Source organism: Anguilla anguilla, chromosome 8 (assembly GCF_013347855.1).
Source record: "Anguilla anguilla isolate fAngAng1 chromosome 8, fAngAng1.pri, whole genome shotgun sequence".
Taxonomy (NCBI): Eukaryota; Metazoa; Chordata; class Actinopteri; order Anguilliformes; family Anguillidae; genus Anguilla; species Anguilla anguilla.
Genome location: NC_049208.1, coordinates 3711970 through 3733268, shown reverse-complemented (window position 1 = coordinate 3733268; position 21299 = coordinate 3711970). Strand labels below are relative to the sequence as shown.

The window sequence follows — 21299 nt, the reverse complement described above, 5'->3', positions numbered from 1 at the left end:
AAAGAGTCATTTACAATTTTGTATGTAAGCCTCATAGTAATCTCCATGACCCTTTTGTCTACTATAAACCATTTAAGTTCCTTAAAATGAGAATCAACTAGATGAGATACACTTGCAGCATAGCTGGTGTTTACACAAATGTCAGCTCAAGATATGACTGAGCTAAGAACAGAAGTTGGCACAAAATCCTGAAACGGATCCTTTCACTCTAGTGTTTCTTTTGCGCCTCTACATCATGAAACCTATGCACTTGTTGTACGTCGCTCTGGATAAGAGCGTCTGCTAAATGCCTATAATGTAATGTAATGTAATGGATCAGCCAATGTTGTGTTTTAACCAAAGTGACTCCCAGAAAGAAGAGCAAAAAACGGAGACCAACAACACAACAGCCACACCCTTGTGTTCATTAAGCAGGGCTGCCCAAATCATGTTCCTGGTGATGCACTGTCGTGTAGGCTAGGTTTTCACTCAAGCCCTGAAAAACAGCACAACCCATTTAACAGCTAGAGATCTCTGAGCAGCTAATTAGTCGAATTAGGGTTGAAATGGAAATCTACAGGGCAGCCCATTTAAAACCCGTAACTGCTTCAATTGAGAACGTGGTTGGGCAGCTATCAGATCGAAGGCGAATTCGTAATTGAAAAATGACGCAGGCGTCTGACGCTATACATTCCTACTGCTTACAAAGGCTGGTATTTCTTTAGCGGGGCATAATGCTGGCATCCCTTCAGTGTTTTCCCGACTACTTCAGGAGCATTTTCACGTGGTGGCGAAATTGGGACGGATTTCTGGGAGCGGGTTTATCAACTCAAGTGAGACACAGAAACTTTTAATTACCGCACACGAACACCTCTTAACGGGACATTTAGATTCAAAACAGTGTGCGGTCTTTTGAGGCGTACCGGCGGTGTTTGCACTACCGTAAGTCTTTGCAAGCACATTAAAGAAGATTTATAGGCTACGTTAAATCTACAAGTCGTTACATTCAATAAAAAAATGAATTAACGATGGTCTACGTTACGTGTAGATAAACACTCGATACTGGACCGTTCTTGGCCCACTTGTATGTTACAGCTGAAATCAATTACCCGCAATCAGATCGCGTTAAAAAAACGGCTTTTTTTCTTCTTTGTTACTCTAGAGATGACGCCGGTGCAGATTGGCGTGGTCCTTTTGGTCGTAGCGAGCTATGCTCTTGTCCATGCAGGTAACGTTTGTATCAACAATTATTGCGAGTCTTCCCCCACCCACCACTCTTCCGTTCTTTCTTCTACCCTGTGTATGTTTTTTTTTTTTTTTGTTTGTTTGTTTTTTTTTTTCCTTCCTCCTGACTACTAGAAGTTTCGGTGGAATGTAGCTGGAATGACACCGTAATTGTGAAATGGACGGAACGGCAGCGGAAGACTGGGAGTCCAGACCCCTACATCCTCCTGGGTAACTGCTTGCCCACAACGACTGCTGACGGGACGGGGGGAGAGATGGAGACAGTCTTCAGCACCCAGCTGGACGATTGCCGTTTCAGGCGAATGGTACTGTTCTTCGTCTAGCGTGTTTTTTTTTTTTTTTTTTTTTTTTTTGGGTTGTCTGGCTTTTTGTTAGTTTAAATCCAGATTGAAACGAACCCACCGTGTGCTAGCACGGCCTCCGCCTGAAAATTCCAGCAAAGACTTAAGTGGGTTATAGCTGGCCTGTGGCTGGTAAAAGCTGGTTAGCTGGAGGCCAAGCTGGTGGAATAGCTGACTATAGGCTGGTCAGGTGGTGAACAGTTGGTCGGCCAGCTAGAAGTTTCAGAAACATGGCTCAAACCAGCCGAAGATGGTTTACGCTGGAATTTTCAGCCAGGTGCTCCTAACCACTGACTTGAATCGTTCCAATTTTAAGCAGAGCTAATTTGAGTAGTTTGGGATTTATCGGTGATGTCACAGCATGCCTGACTTGTTCACGAACTCCTCTCCCCAGATAACCGAAGACCAGGTAATCTACTCCAATGAGCTGAGCTACTGGGCTGGAGCCATTCAGACTTCTTATCCGGTCACATGTGTTTATCCAAGGTGAGCATGAGGGGTCGGCTGTGTGTGGTCTGACTTCCAATACTTCACGATTGCTGTTATCTGCTTGCTATACACACTTCATAGCAGCCAGTAACATGTCTTCAATAGCTTGTGGTTCTGTGGTTTAACCCTGGACTGCCCCACCCTGTTCCTGGAGGTCCACTGTCCTGTAGGTTCATTTCAACCCTAAATTGGCATGCATGATTCTGCTAATTGGCAGTTCAATGAGATCTCTAGTTGGTGAGTGAGGTGTGCTTTGTTAGGGTTGGAGAGAACCTACAGTGCAGATCTCCAGGAACAGGGTTGGGCAGCCCTGGTTTAACCACTGATGTAACCAGAAGCATTGGAAAGAATTTGTTGCTGTACAATAGTCTTGTCAGTTTCAGTAACTGTTCTGCACATGGGCATTCAGTAAAGCTCTGTCCAGTATACCACTGTGGTTGGGTGGTAGTTGACACAAGCTGCTCCTAGGGATGAGGACTGGGGGGGGGGGGGGGGGGAATATTTCTGATTTAAATTTGCTGCCACACACTCCGAATGATCTCTCCTGCGCCCCAGGCCTCAGGATTGGGGTCCCCCCTTGTACACGCCGACCTGGCTGCTGCTGGAGTCTGGAGATCTGCGCTTCCACATGGCACTCATGAACGGTGAGTTCTGGCTCCGAACCGAGTCGGGTAGAGCCATGGGGCCCCCGACACCTCGAGCTTCGGGCCCCGGGGGTCTGCAGCTCTGGTCCTGGGGGGCCACAGGTCCTGCTGGGTTTGTGTTGCTTCATTAATCAACTGGAGCTGTCTATTAGTTGCCTTGCTTCATGTGGGGGGTTTTTTTTTTTTTTTTTTTTGTTATATAAAGCTTGTGGCTCTCCAGTGTGCTTGGGTTGCAGGCCTCAAAGACTTTTCTGCTCTGAAAGATATTTAAAGCCTTTGGGTATTGCATGATGTATGTAAAATCACGGAAGATGGACTACAGGTCCGCAAAAACCGCTTTGAGTAACCTGCTGCATGGGGGTTTCCCCTTGTCACCTATTTCAAGTAAATACACACCTGATCTGCGGAAAGGTAAATTCACAAGTAACAATGGGGTGGGGGGGGGGTCGATTGCAATCGACATTGGAAAAGCTAACCGAAGAATAACTGGAACCAAAGCCAGTGTACCAGGACAATATGAACCAAGTGGTAAAACGTATTTTAGTGGCCTGCATTTTGATGTCAAATTTCTCTGCAGTAGCTTTTTTTTCTTCCCCTGCAGGTGACTTCAGTGGGCCGGCCCAGTCCTCCACCTTCTACCTGGGCTCCCTCATCCCCATCTGGGCTGCAGTGGACCAGCAGGCCCACCTTCCCCTCCTGCTGCTGCTGGACGAGTGTGTGGCAGCGACCACTCCAGGACCGGACCCCCCCGGACCCGTCTACCCCATCATCGCCAACGGGGGGTGAGGCCTCTTGACCCGTTGTGGCTGAGAACCTGTGAAATCCTCTTTTTTTTTTTTTTTTTTTTTTTTTTTAAATGCCACAGGGCTGTCTTGTGTTTTTGTTCAGTTTAGAATAATTTGAAATCCCCAACCCCCATTGCCCCCTCCCAAAGTGGTTCCTGGTATCAGGTGTCAGTTTCATCTGGCATGCCCCCATTCATTTCTCCTGGTAGTCTATAATCAAAAGTAACCCCTTTCTAAAGGAATTATTTGCCATATATAGTACATTAAATGACTGAGCTGATCAGTACGTGTGTTTGTGTGACCTGTTTCTTAGCTGTTTAATGGACAGTAAGATCGGCAGATCCATGTTTCGTCCCAGAGTGAAAACCTCTGAACTTGAGCTTCACGTGCAGGCCTTCAAATTCTCCCTTGGAGCTAATGTGAGTCCTGGGGGTCGGGGGTCAGGGGTGGGCCGAAGGAGTTTGGGTAAATTTGGCTGGCTAACATCTACTCATCACCACCATCACTCCCCCTGTCTCCCACCCAAAAGATCTATATCCACTGCAGACTGTCTGTTTGGGACCCGGAGAGCCTTGATGAGGGCAAAAAGGCTTGTTTCTACTGCAAAGACGAAAAACGGTAGGAGGCACTTGGGTTGTCTTTACGTTTTTTTCCATTTGCATCTCTACATTCACACTTATCCTGAGTGACCTGGACAGATCACACTTTCGTAGTCAGTTTTTTTTTTTTAAAAGCTGGATATTATTTAAAATGGCGCCGTCTATGCTGGTATGGACTTGGCAGTCGCTGGCGAGGAGTTTGGAGCTTGCTAAAGATGATGCGTGAAGGGTGCCTGTCTCTCGCACAGGTGGGTGCTCCTGGATGACCGTTCCCAGAATTCCCTGTGTTCCTGCTGCGATTCCCACTGTGGGTACAGGAAGACGCGTGGCCTGCGCTCAGGTGGGTGGATTGGTGTGACGTTCGGTGGGCGGACAAGTCCACAATCGATTCCACTACAGTGAGCCCCCCCTCCTGCCTTTTCCTCCAGGTTTCCACGGGCTGACCCACAATGCCATTCTCGGCCCGCTGGTCATCCAGGACGCACGAGAAACGAGCCTCAACGCATCGGTGAAGTCCCTGAGGACGGCCGGGTTTTGAATGGGCCTGGTTTAAACTGCAAATAAACATTCAGTGGCACACTTGAATGCCTTTCCTCCCCCCCCCCCCCCCCTCCAAAATAATATGCCTGTCAGGTGAACCGGTCGCTTGGGTGCTTGTGATTGCAGTACGACGTAGCATGTGGAGCTCGTGGTTAGCAATGAACATACCGGACGCGCACTCCGTATCCTAAGGGTAATAAATATATTCCCTGAACATGCATTTGCTGTCCCTTTGTTTGTCCGATGCCTGCTGTACACTTAGTGCACTTAACTGTACTTTTTTATTTTTATTTTTTTTCTGTTTGTTCATTGCTAAAGAATAGGCTACTACTGTAAAACTTTCTGAAGTTGGCTCAGCCAGTTGCTGGCTTTCTGCGACCCAACAGGGGAAGCTGGGAGTGCATCTGTGTTCCCCAGTTCAATATTCTGTTAACACACACTAACCCTCCTATTGTGTTCGGGTCAGATTTGAACCGTTTCAAGTTAAAATTTCAAATATTATCCATTTGTGTTTTTTTTTTTTTTATTGGAACAAGGCTTCAAAACTGCTATATAAACACAACAAAACCAATGGTTATTTTATTTGATTATATAGAGCTGTGGAACATAGGAACTGGGGAACAAAAGGACTATGGGAGAGCACATCTGTAGAGCTGGGGAACATGGGATGTTCCTATGATATTCCTTCATAGGAACATAGGAATGACCCTGGGGAAGCCCACCCCATGACTGATTGAGTAAAAGTCAGGGGAATATCAGAATTCAAAGGATTTAAGAAGAGTAGTGTCTGTTCAAGTTGGGTAGCCACCAAGGAGCTAGCTGAGCATTGTAGTATAAACTACACGTCTGAACTTTATACTGTAGTGAGACTAGCTAGTCGGCCACAGAAGGGCTCGGTTATCTAACATGTATCATGCGTTCCTGATTTCACAGTAGTGCAGTATAAAAGGGCCTGCAATCTGTGCTTCTGAGTCAGTCTGATTCTCTGCACATTTGGGAACTGGTTTGCAAAAAAACGCAGTAAGTATTCTATAACTGTTTTTATACAGTCTACGATCTCGATGCACATATCAAATTAAACAAATAGACACTACTTATGACAATTAGAAAATATAGCTCAGGGTTGCTTGAAATAGAAACTGAATTTTCTTAAATTGTGGCACATCAAATTAACAAACAGACACTTCCTGTTACAATTGCAAAATATAGCTCACAATTCCTTAATTAAAACAATGTGATCTTTGGAAATTCTCCCCATTGATTCACATTCATTTTGCACTTACTGCGCCTTTCTAGCGCCCCCTCTTGGCCATCGATTGGCATATGTTCCCTTTTGGGGAATTCTGTCAGCACTGATAGGATTATTGGACGACCGAGAAAAGGAATGTTGCCGTTTACTCGTACTTGTCAGGGCTTAAGTAAATTCATTTAATTTAGTTTTATAATGTAAGGGTGGTGCATAAGTTGTTTTAACGGTAGGCTATCTTATCGCTTATTGCGTAACGACTTTTTTTTTCTTTACCGTAAACCGTGTATTTTAAGAGACTGCTGTTTTACGTTGTGTGCTATAGCCAGAGACCGTAGGGCTATAACGCAGAGCGCGACCTTTGTTACAAATCACTTGGCAGGCAAATCACGAAACCGCCCCGTTCACAAGTGCACGACCGAAGTTCAACTGTTCCGCTGTTTGACGGCTTGCGCTTGGGAAGGTAAGGTGCACATGCACAAGGTGTTTTGGCAAGTAAGTTTTAGTTTAGGCTGTTGCTACGGAAATGGCAGCGCGATATAATGGAATACCTATCTATTTGACAAAAAAACTAGTTAAATGACTTGAGAGAAAACACTCCTCGCCGCTGTGGGTTGTTACGTTTATGGTCGTCTTGCTGCGTTGTGGCTAGCCTGTCGTGCGCACGTATGATGCCCCACACTCGGCAGTCAAAGCTAGCTCTCCACGTATCTTGCTAACGACCTAGCCATCTGCTGTGTAGATTGCGTACAATCGACAGATCACCAACACGGGGAAGCCATGTCGTTGCCTGTGCTGGTGATGAAATGGAAGAGATCTTTAAATTATTTAATTCGGAAAGTTTTGGCACAACCAGAAAACGGTACCAGAAGGTTGTTACTGAGTAATGACGCACACCCACTTTCTAACCGTTGATATTGAATAATATTGCTTCGTTTTCAATTGATGGCGCTATTTCACAAAACCCACTTTTCAGCCAAATCATGGTTGTATAAGATAAAAATGTTAAAACGCATATCTCCTGTAAGTTGAAGCATACCAGTGCCGCTGTTTTTATTTTTATTTTTACATTGTTTCTTTGAAGTAATACTGTTGACTTCAATTTCAGGTAATTTGCTGTGTTCCCGTCCTGTTAGTGTCTTTTGGTTCAACAATTTAAAAGTATGACATGGCTGTCCATAGACTCATGCGGAATGGCCTAAATATTAGTTTGCACTGTATTCCGCTATGCACATATAACGCATAACACTAGCCCATTGTCTCATTAAAGAAAAGATGGTTTGTTCAGTGCTGTCGCCATGAGAAAACAAACACGCACACTGAAAAGCCACTGTTGTAAGTCAAAATTTCACGGACAGTGAGTCGGAGGGCTTCAAAAAAGAGGTTATTTATTTTTGTAATCTAACCATATGACCATATGGTTTAGGGTGGGCCAGGGCCACCTAAACTGTATCCCGTCACGCTCATTTATCTTGGCGGAACTTCCACACCCCATTGTAAATGCCCACCTAGCTAGTTCTGGCCCATCTATTTCTATACAAGCCCAACTATATCAATATTTCTACATTGCTGTTAGGGATTTGCGTGCAGGGGCATTGGTATGTCTCTCTCTTTCTCTGTCCCTGCCTCTCACTCACTATTTTCTTTATTTTTATTTTTCTGTTATTCTGTCGTTTCCAGTCGATGGCACTCTCTGGGTGGATATGTCTGGTTACAGGGGCCTCCAGGGGTATTGGGAAAGGCATTGCCCTGCAGCTGTCTGAGGCCGGAGCGACGGTCTACATCACTGGCCGCCGGGAGAACACCTTACAGGAGACAGCTGTGGAGGTGTGTTTACGGCGGCCATTTGAGTGAGGTCAGAGAGTGACTGCCATTTGAGTGAGGTCAGAAAGTGGTAGTTATTTACATGAGGCCAGATGGCGGTGGCCATTTGAGTGAGGTCGGACTTTGACTGCCATTTGAGTGAGGTCGGACATTGACTGCCATTTGAGTGAGGTCAGAAAGTGGTAGTTATTTACATGAGGCCAGATGGCGGTGGCCATTTGAGTGAGGTCGGACATTGACTGCCATTTGAGTGAGGTCAGAAAGTGGTAGTTATTTACATGAGGCCAGATGGCGGTGGCCATTTGAGTGAGGTCAGACAGTGACGGCCATTTGAGTGAGGTCAGACAATGGTGGTTGTTTGAGTGAGGTCAGAAAGTGGTAGTTATTTACATGAGGCCAGATAGCGGTGGCCATTTGAGTGAGGTCAGACAGTGACGGCCATTTGAGTGAGGTCAGAAAGTGGTAGTTATTTACATGAGGCCAGATGGCGGTGGCCTTTTGAGTGAGGTCAGACAGTGGTAGTCATTTACATGAGGCCAGATGGCGGAGGTCAGACAGCGATTTCTATTTGTGTTCAGAGTCGTGGTGAGAGGGTGCTTGTGTTTATTGTGACATGAGAGAGGGTGCTAATTTCTGTAAACACCTGAATACTGTCCTCCATGTTGTAGATTTTGACTTATGTTTTTTAAGCTTTTTAATTTCTCGCTCGATTTCTCTTCCTCACTGATGTGTCTGCAACTCTCATCTCTAAGCCTCTCTCTCTCTGTCTACCTCTCCTTCTCCTGCTTTTTTTTTCCCCACCCGGACTTTTATCTGTTTAGCCTGCCTGTCAGTCACACTTCACCTCCGATCCCATTGGCAGGTAAAGGAGAGAGGCGGGAGCTGCATACCAGTGGTCTGTGACTCATCAAAGGAGGATGAAATCAAAGAGCTCTTTGAGCGAATCAACCGTGAGCAGAAAGGAAGACTGGACATCCTGGTCAACAACGCCTATGCAGGCGTGCAGGTCAGTGACATCATCAGATTGAGCCAATTGTTGCAGGGGTAGCGTCGTAGCATAACGACAAGGGAACTGGGCTAATAAGCCAGAAGTTTTTTTTTTTTTTTTTTTTTTTTTTAAACTCATGCTTTTATTTTATACTATTTTATACTTTTATTTTTTTTATTTTATACTAGAAGTTGCAGGTTAAATGTCCAGGTAAGGCACAGCTAAATATTACCCTCAAATAAAATAAAATCAGTTTTATTTGTGTTGTAATTTTTACAGAATGTCACAATGATGCAATGAGAGTAGCAGAAAAAGAATAAAAACCAGGTCTGAACCCCCAAACAGCAAGCACTTGATGGAAAAAATAAAATAAAATAAAAAAACTCCCCAGTTGGGGAAAAAAAACCCTTGATGGGAAATAATCAATGGGGGAGCCCCATCCTCCACTGGCTAGCCTGGTAAAATAGTGCTAAAATGGATGTAATAGAAATGTAATAAGGGATCTATCACAGTAACTAAAATAGGTTCAGCAGGTTACAGTTGAGGTGATGAACTGTAACTATATCCTGCACTGCTGTCATTTTAAAAAATCCACTCGGAACTAAAAAATCTAAGATTGCTTTTTTTGTGATTGTGCAGGCGATATTTGAAAGCATGGGGAAGAAGTTTTGGGAAGTGGACCCCTCCATGTGGGACTGTGTCAACAATGTAGGCCTCAGGTACAAAGAGAGAATGAGAATTATAAAAAATCTATTTACAGTTTAGTCAACTGGCCAACGCTTTTATCTAACGTGACTTACAAAAAAGTGAAATTAATATGGTGAGAAAAAAACCACAAGGTGAAATCATAAATACTGGCAAAAAGAGACAAATTGCGCCTAGATTAAAAGTCTAAATAGACAACAAATGAGACAGAAAGAGGGAGAGAGAGAGGGAATGGGAGAGAGAGGTGTAGAGCAGGGTTGGGCAGTACTGAACCTGGAGGGCTGGTGTGTTTGCAGATTTTTGGTTCCACCAGTTAACTTGGCTAAATTGTCTAATTGGCTGAACGTACCAACTTTGGTTCTCTTTTGTAGGGTAGATCACAGTACAGTGTTTCATACAGGAACGCGAGAACAGTCTTCGGCTGTCATTTGTGCGCTTATCGAGAAATGTAGCTAAAATGCCAGGCCATGTAAATGCTGGGACTAATTAAGTCATTGAGGCCAGAAGTTGCCTACCTCTGGTGTAGAGTATGGCCTGTTAATCAGACTGACTGCATTTTCCCTCCTGTCCTCTAGGGGGCACTACTTCTGCACAGTGTACGCTTCCAGGCTGATGGTGGCGCAGGGCCGGGGGCTGATCGTGGTCATCTCCTCTATGGGGGGGCTGCGGTACATTTTCAACGTGCCCTATGGTGTGGGAAAGGCAGCGGTGGGTACCTGTCTGTCGGACTGGAACCGCGTGTGATAGTTTCACATGCAGGGGTAGCGCAGCGCTAGCGATCGCACACGACTTCACTGACCCCGTTCTCTCTGTACGCACGCTCGCGCTCTCTCCTCCAGAGCTGTACATCTGAGCTCCAACACCCGTCCGTCTGTTTCTTACCTCCCGCTCTCGCTCCTCTCTGCTTCTCTCTCACCGTCCTCTTCACTTCACTTCAGTCCAATCCAAAATGGTTCATAGGCATGGCATACCAATGGAGGCACGGTCAGCAATCCTGCCGCCCTCGGAAATGTGTTTATTAAACATGGTTCCCTCCCCTCTCAGTTAAATTCTGTTTCACTCTCTCTCTCCTTCCCTCTCTCTCCCTCCCTCCTTCCCTCCCTCCCTCTCTCTCTCCTCCCTCCCTCCTTCCTCTCTCTCTCTCTCCTCCCTCCCTCTCTCTCCCTCCCTCTCTCTCTCTCTCCCTCCCTTCCTCCTCCCTCTCTCTCTCCCTCCCTCAGTGTGATAGGCTGGCTGCAGACTCAGCGGTGGAGCTGAAGAGGACGGGCGTTACGTCGGTCAGCCTGTGGCCTGGGGCGGTGAAGACGGAGCTGATCACTCAGTTTGTCGAGAGCGAGACTTCAGTCAGCGTTTCCCCCCGCACACAGGTGGGCAACGAGGGCTGTGTCTGTTTCTGGTTTCCATGCCAACGTCTGGCTTCGATTACCTGATCATTACCCTAACATTTGCGCCATCTGACATATGTATAGCGTATTTTACAGCAATTGTCACAATACGCTTTACAGACAACCCTAGCCTAAACCCCCACAGGAGCAAGCCTAAGGCAACAGTGGCAAGGAAAAACTCCCTGTGGCAGATGGGGAGAAACCTTGGAAGGAACCAGGCTCAAGGGGGAAACCCATCCTCCTCTGGTTGGCTCAGGGTGCCGACTGGTGACCAGCATGTCAGCCAGTTTATGCACAAGATATGATATGTGATGTGGCTCAGATGATGGGTGGGACACACACGGTTTTTCCAATCGTGCCGTAAGTGACACTGAAAAGACTGAGAAGCGCGAGTTTAACTGACACAGATTTCCAGTCTCTTCTGTCAGGCACACGTAGTGATGGCTGTCTTTTGAGGAGCACAGATCTGACGGTGGAGACTAGACGGATGCAGTTCTCTCGCGAGAAACGCGATTCTTCTTATTCTCGCACCGAAACAAACGTGGAGCCCGTACAGCTGTCAGCTGTCCGTTTGTTTGCGCTAACTTGCAGAGTCAATACGCCGGACACGTGCTCACCCGTTTGAGCTGGGGTGTAGAAGGGGGTAGCGTTGGGTCAGTTTACTGCCCATCGGAATGACCCTCTTTTGAGGAGACGCTTCGCTGGTCTCCTCCGATATTAGGACACTATCGGTATCCGGGGCACAGAGGAGACGAGGTGGTAGTGGAGGAAAGGAGGGTGCATTTTTCGAGTATTGGGACGCACTCATGTGGCGACTGTGACCCGGTGCAATAGTGGATGGGGTCCTGACAGAAACAGAGGCATTCTTTTAGGAGTAAAAATCAACCCCGTGACAAATGTTTAGAAATATAAATGGAACTAATTTGGGTTGTAAGCGGTGTAATTCAATGTCTGTCTGTCGCTCTGTCAGCTGAAAGACATATTTGCCAGTGGAGAATCCCCAGAAGTGAGTGGAAAATGCATCGTTGAGCTTGCCAAAGGTAGGCAGTTTCCCTTGTGTGTGTGCATGCGTGTGTGTGTGTGTGTGTTTGTGCATGCGTGTGTGTGTGTGTGTGTTTGTGCAGGCGTGTGTGTGTGTGTTTGAGCTTTTGTTTTGAGCTCCGGTTTTGTCTGAATTGTAAAATGGCGGACATGCCTGGTTTCCCTTTCCCGTTTTACAGACAAGAACCTGATGTCATTTACCGGGAAGGTTCTGATGACCTGTGACCTCGCAAGGCGCTATGGGATACGGGATATTGATGGTAAACTGATGATGGTGATGGTGATGATGATGATGGCCCCATGCTCCAGGCTTGTGCCTCTTCACTGTAAACCTGGTGAAAGCAGCCATATAGTGAGGGAGACAGTATCTTCAAATCTCTTGAGGTTTAGCCATTGGGTTCTGAGAGCATGGTGATGATGATACCGCTGACAATTATAATTTTTAAAAAAGATTTACAGAGCAGAGACTAGAAATTTTGTTTCACGGACTGTAAAAGTCTGTAGTTTAATTTGGCCCCTCTGTGGTGCATGTAGTTTTTATCATTTGCTCTAAATTACATTACAGGCTTTTAGCAGATGCTCTTATCCAGAGCGACTTACACAACTTTTTACACTGCATCCATTTAAACAGCTGGATATATACTGAAGCACTGCAGGTTAAGGGCCTTGCTCAAGGGTACTATGGCAGCGTCCTACCCGGGAATCGAACCTGTGACCTTTAGGTTCCAAGACCAACTCCATTACATTACATTACATTTATTTAGCAGACGCTTTCATCCAAAGCGACGTACAAAAGTGCATGTCATGGTGTGCGTGTGTATGCGTGTACATATTAATTACGTGAATATAATCTCTTTGTCATGCTCTCTCTCTCTCTCTCTCTCTCCCTCCCCCCCCCCTCTACAGGTCGCCATGTGACCGATTACACCTCCCTCAGTTTCCTCCTCTCCCAGGTGCCCTACCTGTCCTGGCTCTCGGCCCTCACCCCCTCCTTCCTGCGGGTGCCCCGCTTCATCCTCACCCTCGCTGGAGGGCATTTCTAAGAGCCCCCCCACCCCCCATGCGGGGAACAAAGGGCGGAGCAGACTCCCAGTTTTTCACCAAAAGGTGGACACGTCATCTTTGGGGCCACAGTGGCCCACAGAGGCCACAGTGGGTTATTAAAAAAAATTTTGGAACTGTAGTTATTTGTCAGAATATATGCCTTTTTTTCTAATATGTGGTAATCAAGTGACCGGGCAGGACAAAGTCATTGGATGTCACCTGTCCATTGTAAATGGACAGTGCACAGGTAGCAAATTAATCCCATCGTGGACCAATCAGGACAGGCTGTGTCAAATAGAAGGGGTTGCACGTGAAAACTTGGGATACAGAAATATTAACCAGTTTACAATAAACAATGCAGTTTTGTATGGGTTTTCAACAGGTGTTCCGTGGACCCCTGGGTGTCCTTGAAGGTACTGCTGGTGGGGCCTCTGCCCAGATGTGATATGCATTGCCTACACAGTGCCATGAAGTGTTTGCCCCCTTCCTGCTTTCCTCTATTCTTGCATATGTGTCACACTGAAGCAAAGGAAAAGTGAGTAAACAGACAAAAAACATTTTTTTAAATAATTATTTCATTTAAGTAAAGTTTTATGTTCATCTCACATTTGCAAAAAGCACCTGGATGATCCCCAGAATAATGTTCTATGGACAGATGAGTCAAAAGTCAGCTTTTTGGATGCCAAAGGTCCCATTATGTCTGGTGTAAAACAAATACAGCACTTCCCAGTAAGAACATCATAACAACAGTTAAACACAGTGGTGGTAGTGTAATGGCGTGGGGATGCTTTGCTGCCTCAGGACCTGGAAGACTTGCCACTATTGAAGGAACAACAAATTCTTGTCTATACCAGAAAATTCTTAAGGAGGATGTCTGGTCATCTGTCCATAAGCTGAAACGTAATCGGGGTATGCGGCAAGACAATGATCCGAAACACAAATGCAAGTCCACATCTGAATGGCTGAAAAGAAACTAAACGTTTTGGAGTGGCCTATTCAAAGTTCCGACCTGAAACCAATAGCGATGCTGTTGCAGGACCTGAAATTAGCAGTTAATGCTCAAAAACCAACTAATGTGTCTGAATCAAAGCAGTTCTGCAAATATAGTTGGGCTAAAATTTCTCCACAGCGATGTGAACGACTGATCAATTTATAGGATGCGCTTGGTTGCAGTTATTGCTTCTAAAGTTGATGCAACCAGTCATTAAGTTTATGGGGGCAACTTATTTTTTTCGCATGGGTGATATGGGTGTTTGAAGTTTTTTTCATAACATGAATGAAATAATCATTTTAAAAATGCGTCTTTACTCAGGTTCCCTTTGTCTAATATTACATTTTGTGTAAAGATCTGAAACCAGCGTGACAAATGTGCAATGAAGGAAATCAGGAAGGGGGCAACTACTGCAAGTCCCATGGATGTATTTGATCCTGGGTGGGGGACCAAAAAAGGTTGAAAACACCAGCCTTATGGGGACCTTGGCAACTAACAGAGAAATTGGGTATATCATAAGCATACAGTGAGAGATTTTGCACTCTGACATTTGATAGGAGGGGATAATTTTCAAGTTAAGCCAAATATTATTGGCCCCAGAGGCATCTAAATTATGAAAATCTTTTTATGATTAACCAGGGAAGTAGCAACCCTATTCTAACAAGCTTTCTTACTTCTACACACTAATTTATACTGTACTGGTAATAAAATAATATATCAGAAATAATTTGTGTCCCTGTAAAATGATGTTCAGACTCACTCCAGAACCGCCGTTCAATTATGTTACACAAGATTTTGCGTTATACATAATTCGTCGTTTGAGGCTAAGTGAATTAAATACTATGAAACAACATTAATTTCGGAAATTAGGCTTTATCATGTGTAACGGAATATCAGTAAACGTTCCAATTTTCCTCCACTCCCTTGAGAATATGGACAGGACATTACAATGTTTTTATTACAAAGACAAATCACTCGTATTTCATTTTACCCAGGTTAGCTGCGTGTGTTTAAAAATATTATGTCTGGTCTTGGGACCAACGTCCTTATTTTGGAATGCCATCTTTTCGATGCGGTTTAATGTTTCTCTTATCAATTCATATTGGATGTAATTCATGACCGGTCCGGTGATATTGTTATGATAGGCCAGAAGATACCGGTTGTTGCAGTCGGGCTGTTCTTCTGCACATTTCCACGGCCTATACCCTGTTCTGGCTCAAACTCTCTTCGGTTGATCTGTGGGCTAAAAGGACCGTTACATGCAGGGGAACTGGGTTAAGGGGAAGGAGGGTGGCTTGGAGTAGTCGCCTGTGTATTTCGTAATGCCATCTCCCATCGTTCTGTGCTATCTATCCATTTCTGGAAAAGTTTGACAGGTGTAGATCCTGGTGCAGGCGTCTTTATCGATGCCACATTTTCCAAGTTAGGAAAGAACCATAACGTCTAGTCTTGTGCACGTACTAGCTGTATGGCTCGACTGCACCGTTAGCTAGCTAGCAAGCTAGCGAGTCACGCCAGGCCAAGGCCAGTCGGGTGACCGTCCGACGCACTGCCCTTTCCTGACAAAGATGGCGGTGCTTGTCGCTGGCAGGCCAGCCCTGGCATGAGCTCAATTCAAACCCTCACACGCGAAGACACGCCCACGCAGCCTCCTCCTCCTCCCCCTCCTCCAATCTCCGCCTTGTCCGAGACACGGATACACCCACTCCCCCGTCACCCCGGGAGATAGGGGCCTAGTTTCCCGAGTTTCCTTATCCTCAGCCTAGCCTCGATTTGGCCGGACAGGGGAAAACACTTTGGGATTTCCAGAACAAAAGCAAGCCACACGAACAGACGAGCGACGCAAGCAGCACCAAAGAAACGCGTAATATTTTTTGTTTTGTTTTGTGCAACTCAAAATTTCAAGAAATCAACTTTAACTTTTGCCTCCTACACTTGGTTGGAATTAAGGGAAATAAAGTTCCGTATCAGTTAGGGCAATTTATCAGCTGAAATTAGCTGCGAAATTATTGTACCGAAACAACCCGTGGCGAGACCCGAGGAATCTAGTACGGACATAAAAGCGACACGGGGCCAGAGAGTTATTGTTGTCGCTTTATTGTGTCTGAAACTTCGGACTGAGTTGGGGGAGAGGGGAGAACTACGCGGATAAGGAAAAGCCAAAGTGTTAAACCACAGTACATTAATTCGGTAAGTTTGTTTTGTGCGTTACTGGAGCGTGTCGGGACTATGCGCCTGTGCACTCCGGCACTGGCTAGTACCAGTTATACTGCTACGCCACAAAAGACCAAGTGAAACGGGGTCGCATTGTTAGCTGTTGACATTGTTGTGGACCTCCACTTGAATTAGTCTTATTTCTTTGCCGACGGTCAATTAAACTGAAAGCCTTTGGTTATTTTCACTCCGTGTGTGACTGGTCTTTACATATGGCAACGTCAGTTCGTTAGCTAGCCATCTAGCATTATTCTTGAAACGGTTTCAGTAATCAACCGACCGAAGAAAGTAACACGCAGTAAAAGAACGCTGTTATTCCCTTTTGTTTGTTGGCGACGCAGGCTTGTTTTGGACAACTCTCTGAACTCTAACCTTATATTTATCTGGCGAAGTAGTATTTTCAGTTTAATTTAAATGAAGAAAGTGGCTAGCTGGCGATGTCGAATTTCCCAGAAAAAAATCACTGGTTGTTGACTAGATCACCAAGTTTTGGTTGTTTGAAAACAAGTAGCCAGCTACCCAGCAAGCTGTCCAACGGTTTATGCTAATCATCATAGCAAGCTTGCTTCGCATTACCAGCAGAGCAGAAAATTAGCTTACAGGTCTGCTAGTTCCACGGACACACGCTGGTTAGTTGGCTATGAAAACGGAATTTAAGGAATTGTCAACACTTGTCATGATTTAACGAGAATCCGAATACCTTGTGACTTATGGTTGGAAAATCGCGTCAAAGCGGACGTTCTTATAAAGCAGCTAGCTAACTGGGATAAACACAGCATAGAAGTCCACTAAACAGTTAGTTTGTTTACTCTGGCACAACGTTACCAGGCGAAGATTACGGCAAGAATTATAATCCTACCTAATAACGGCAAAAAACATAAAAACAAATCAAATCATGACATTTCAGCTGTTCGCCTGGCAATGGGGCACTTGGAACTCAGTCGCCTTGCTATAGCTCTGAATTGATTGTTTTTTGTCGCTCCAGCTGCGAACAAATGTGGAGCAGCTGCAACAATCCTGGTTTCCCCGCAGGCTCGCGATAGCGCACGGACGGGCAGGTGTTTGAGGCTCGTGCGGCGCTGTCAGTAGCGCTTTCTACGCCGCGAGGGAAGCATTGTCTGTGTTTACCGTTAACGTGCACACGCTGCCTGGAAGAAGTATAACTGATTTAAATAAATTAAATTAATGTCGAACTCTTAATTAGGTAATAAAGAGGAAGGTAGTCCTTGGCACAGAAGTTGGCTTTTTACACTGTGTGAAGCTGTTTCCGTCATCTGATTTTCATACTCGGTATGTGAATAATGTACAGCTTCTGTCGTTGTTTGTGCTGAGTTACTCCATTCACTTCCCAGAAGTTAGTCGTTCAGTCACTTTGTTTATGCTGCATTGATCCACTGGCTGCAGTGTCTGTGATGGCGTACTCACCCGCAGTGGTATTCTCCCGTAGCACAGGGGTTGTGTTGAACAACACTGCCTCCTGCTGGGGAAGGGGGGAAACTACTACACCAGACCCACGGACGGAGGGAGAGCGAGAGAGGTGAACGGGACTACAGAAAGGGCAGAGGGACATCAGACCCCACCCACCCCCCCTCCCCAAATTTCCTCTTTGTGGAACTAGGACCAAAAACGAAGACCCAGATCAGGAAAGGGTCTGGAGTTGAGGTGAGTTCCGTTTAACATTGCTACGGTGTAACTACTGCATCCTGGAACCACTGTCTGTATGCACACGTGTGAGGGAGGGAGCCATTTGTCAGCACGCGACTGAAGGTGCCCAAGTGAGAGAGGCTGACACGGTGCCCTGCGGTTAATGCAGCGCTTCATCGCCCCTTCATCGAGCTCCTCCCCCTGCTCCCAGTGCCACCTTGCATCAAAGTCCAGGGAGTGTTTTTCTGGCAGCTCTCTTGAGGTTTTTTTAAAATAAAAAAAAATGTGCTAAGGAAGGATTTGTTTGTGTTTCATCACTGCAAAGCTGATTTCCAGCCACTCTGAGTCATGGCACTGAGTCATTAGAGCGCGTCAAGCGAAATTCCCCCCCCCGCTCCCCCCAGCCTCCGAGGCAGTGTGAGGTCAGAGGCCATGTTGCACAATAAAGAATGTCCCTTCGCCGTCACAAGTTCCTCACGATGGCGGCGTTGTTAAAATGGATGCCTCCAGAGAACGTGAGACGTGGGGGCTTTCGAGGGGGAAAGTTCTGTGCGTAGTTATGATGTAATGTTCAAAGTGGGTGTGGAAGGTTAACTGGATGATGGTGATTTTTATAAAACGATTCAGCCATCTTGCATTACAGTCAGAACGGGGCAGTCACAACACCCATTCTTCTAGATATCCTCCGCCTGTCCAGGTGAAATCTGCCCAGGCGATACACTTCTGTGATACGGGGGTAACCAAGCCCACTCTTGAGTTAGGTAGTGACACGTAGCTGAGGCGTGTTTCAGATTCTCTGTGTGAAAAGTAAGCGGGCCTCTAACTTAGTCCTGAGGTGTCACTGTCTATGTTGGTTTGTGTTCCAACCGCAGATGCAATCCCAGAATTTTAGCAAGCTGTTCATTTTTTTTTTTTCTTGATTGCACATTTAATGTTTTGAGGGATTATTTACCCTCTTAAGCCACATTGTCAGAAATAGATATGCGCGCCACGAAGAATAATAGTCCCGTATTCACATCGTGCTTATTGTGCGATGCTGCAAACAATTACATAAAAAGGTTTAAAAAAAAAAAAAAAATGTAATAAAATAACTGATCAAATTAAGACTGGGGTGAAATCACTAATTGGTGAAAGTGTGGACGCATGGCCACTGAAACTAACCATTTGGTAGACAATGCAGAATTCGGACAAATCAAATGAAAACAAGCCAAGCCTGACTTGTATTAAGTTTAAGGAAAAAGTTATGGAAGAACATGAAACGCGTGTTTCCAACAACAAGCGATCAAGCGGGATATTGGTTGCAACAAAAACTGGCATGCAAGGGAGGTCCCCAGGTCTGTGTTTGAGAACCACTTGTCTAGACGACCTCAACTTGGGGGAAAAACAAGCGGAAGGCCTGAAATATTCATCACATAAATTTAGGGTAGTTTCTCTTTGTTGTGTTTGAACTGTATTTTTACTTGAAATGTATTTTGTATATCAGTATTGCTGTTCAGCGTCCATTCCCAATACTAATGAGTCAAAGGTGATCATTTGTTTTTATGTCTATGCCATGGTTTTTACCTCTTCTGAGACGTTGTGGGACATATAGTCGAAGGCCTCCCAACTCAATTTCGGACAAGTCCCCCCCCCTCAAATCCACAACTTTGCAATACGACGCCATTTTGAAAAACGGAATTGGGGCCTTGCTTTCTTAGTTTCCTCTCTCCAGGGTCAATGGCTGTGAACCATTGTCGGTGAGGTGGGAATGTGTGAAGGAGCTGAGAAGTCCCGTTCGTCCCCCTGCCCCCCCGAAGTCTCCCGCTCGATGTTGTCGAGGAGCGGTGTTGTTTTTCTCCACGCTCTCCCGCTCGATGTTGTTTTTCTCCACGCTCTCCCGCTCGATGTTGTTTTTCTCCACGCTCTCCCGCTCGATGTTGTCGAGGAGCGGTGTTGTTTTTCTCCACGCTCTCCCACTCGATGTTGTTTTTCTCCACGCTCTCCCGCTCGATGTTGTTTTTCTCCACGCTCTCCCGCTCGATGTTGTCGAGGAGCGGTGTTGTTTTTCTCCACGCTCTCCCACTCGATGTTGTTTTTCTCCACGCTCTCCCGCTCGATGTTGTTTTTCTCCACGCTCTCCCGCTCGATGCTGTCAGGAGCGGTGTTGTTTTTCTCCACGCTCTCCCGCTCGATGTTGTCGAGGAGCGGTGTTGTTTTTCTCCACGCTAGAGGTGCAGTTGGGCAACGGCAGCGTACGGAACCGCGCTGACTTGCTTAATACCAGGAGTGCGATCGTCGGTGGGAAGACTACTGCCGTCTGTGTGTGTGTGCGTGTGCATGTGCGCGTGTTTAGCATTTGGTGAACTTGGACTATTTGGATGAGTTGGTTAAATAAACAGCCGGGCTGTTAGGCCAAACTGTGTGGTGCTAATGGAGCTTGAAAGGAAAGCTGGAGGCGTGAAGCCCCCGGGTGTTTTTACGGCTACCTTTTCACAGCTAGCATAGCTAGCTTCTTTTTTTTTCTTTTCTTTTTTTTTTCCTCCACATTCGCTGCCAGAACAAATGCTGTCGTTCTGCTGCGAGCTGGTGGTGTGAACTGAGTGGAAATTAAGATGGTCAGTTGACCAAGAGTTTTTATCACCACCACTGGCCGATCTGCTGTTGGCAGAATGAAAATGGAAGATTGAGGGTGGAATTTGATACGAGGCTTTTTGCTTTTCACTTGGCGAAGTATGCCGTAGGTCCTTTTATTTACAGAGCTAACATGTCCGTTTTCTGCCACTTTCGAGGCAGTTTAACTTCCGTGAAGCAACTTCAGATCACTTTGGACCAACGGAAAATGATAATTTCACACACTGTTTAACGTCTAAGAGCCCAACAAGAACCCTAAGAATCAGTCCTTACAGCACAGTTCAGGCTAATTCTAATTAAAGTGCAAAAAATTACAGTCACGCTACGGAAAGGTTTCAGGAAAACAACACATTACATTTTTGATTTAAAAAAAAAAAAAAAAAACCTTTTCTCATTTGTCTCAACAGAAATGCTAAAGTACAACAGCATGGCTAGTAACGTCGGCACGTTTGCGTCGCAGCCTCAGTGAGACCCGGTCTTCTGTGTAGAGCTGTTCTTTTTCGGCTGGCCCCTTTCACTCTGGAAGAAAGAAAGGAAGAAGGGCGGGGGCGGGGGCGGAGGGGGGGGGGGGGGTGAGAGACTGGCCGCCCTCGTTCGGGTCTGTTAAAGACCGTGACAACAGCCCCGGTTTCCCTAACACCTCCTGTCCCTCTGCTCCAGCGGGACAGCTGGGCCCTAACTGCGCATAATAAGCTGCTAGGGATGCTAGGCATTAACAACTTAAAAAATTTTAAGTTTAAAGACTAAGTTCTGTTCAGTAAAGTATTTGTTGAAATCTACCCTGCCCACAACCTTTTGTTGTTTGGTAAATAAGACTGAGGGGGGGGGGGGTTAAATAAGACTCTGCTGGTGAGGTGGGGTGCGTGGGGGGGGGGGGGGGGGGGGGGGGGGGTCGGTATCTCTGGCACTGCCCTGAGTTGATGTTTTGCATTCTGAATACTTGAAGCATGAAGATTCCCCACAGTGTGTGTGGAAAAACTTGCCA

The 21299-nt window shown here is 45.9% G+C and overlaps 4 protein-coding genes across 5 annotated transcripts in view; 3 read left to right on the top strand and 1 right to left on the bottom strand.

Moving 5' to 3' along the window:
* Nucleotides 1–708: 708 nt before the first annotated feature.
* Nucleotides 709–4842, top strand: LOC118233982 (zona pellucida sperm-binding protein 3-like). Its single transcript, XM_035430202.1, has 10 exons — nucleotides 709–812; nucleotides 1142–1207; nucleotides 1339–1529; nucleotides 1960–2051; nucleotides 2610–2698; nucleotides 3300–3480; nucleotides 3797–3902; nucleotides 4013–4101; nucleotides 4331–4422; nucleotides 4511–4842. The coding sequence occupies exons 2-10, from the start codon at nucleotides 1144–1146 to the stop codon at nucleotides 4618–4620; spliced, it is 1014 nt and encodes a 337-aa protein (XP_035286093.1). The 5' UTR covers nucleotides 709–812; nucleotides 1142–1143; the 3' UTR covers nucleotides 4621–4842.
* Nucleotides 4843–5987: 1145 nt separating this feature from the next.
* dhrs1 (dehydrogenase/reductase (SDR family) member 1) lies at nucleotides 5988–14572 on the top strand. The gene is made up of 9 exons (XM_035430204.1): nucleotides 5988–6331; nucleotides 7549–7695; nucleotides 8555–8698; nucleotides 9320–9399; nucleotides 9961–10093; nucleotides 10606–10752; nucleotides 11741–11810; nucleotides 11991–12071; nucleotides 12718–14572. Exons 2-9 carry the CDS (start codon nucleotides 7552–7554, stop codon nucleotides 12852–12854), a joined length of 936 nt encoding a protein of 311 aa, XP_035286095.1. The 5' UTR covers nucleotides 5988–6331; nucleotides 7549–7551; the 3' UTR covers nucleotides 12855–14572.
* A 985-nt stretch (nucleotides 14573–15557) lies between these two features.
* homeza (homeobox and leucine zipper encoding a) overlaps nucleotides 15558–21299 on the top strand; it is an 8497-nt gene continuing 2755 nt past the window's right edge. Inside the window, 2 exon segments of the mRNA XM_035430223.1 lie at nucleotides 15558–16036; nucleotides 17508–17722. The gene's annotated coding sequence lies outside the window, so the exon portion shown is untranslated.
* Nucleotides 20242–21299, bottom strand: part of LOC118233988 (RING finger protein 212B-like) — a 16447-nt gene continuing 15389 nt past the window's right edge. For both annotated transcript variants that reach the window (XM_035430213.1, XM_035430214.1), the window contains exon 13: nucleotides 20242–20833. In XM_035430213.1, coding sequence (XP_035286104.1) covers nucleotides 20832–20833 — 2 coding nt within the window. In that variant the 3' untranslated portion in view covers nucleotides 20242–20831. The remainder of the gene's footprint in view (nucleotides 20834–21299) is intronic.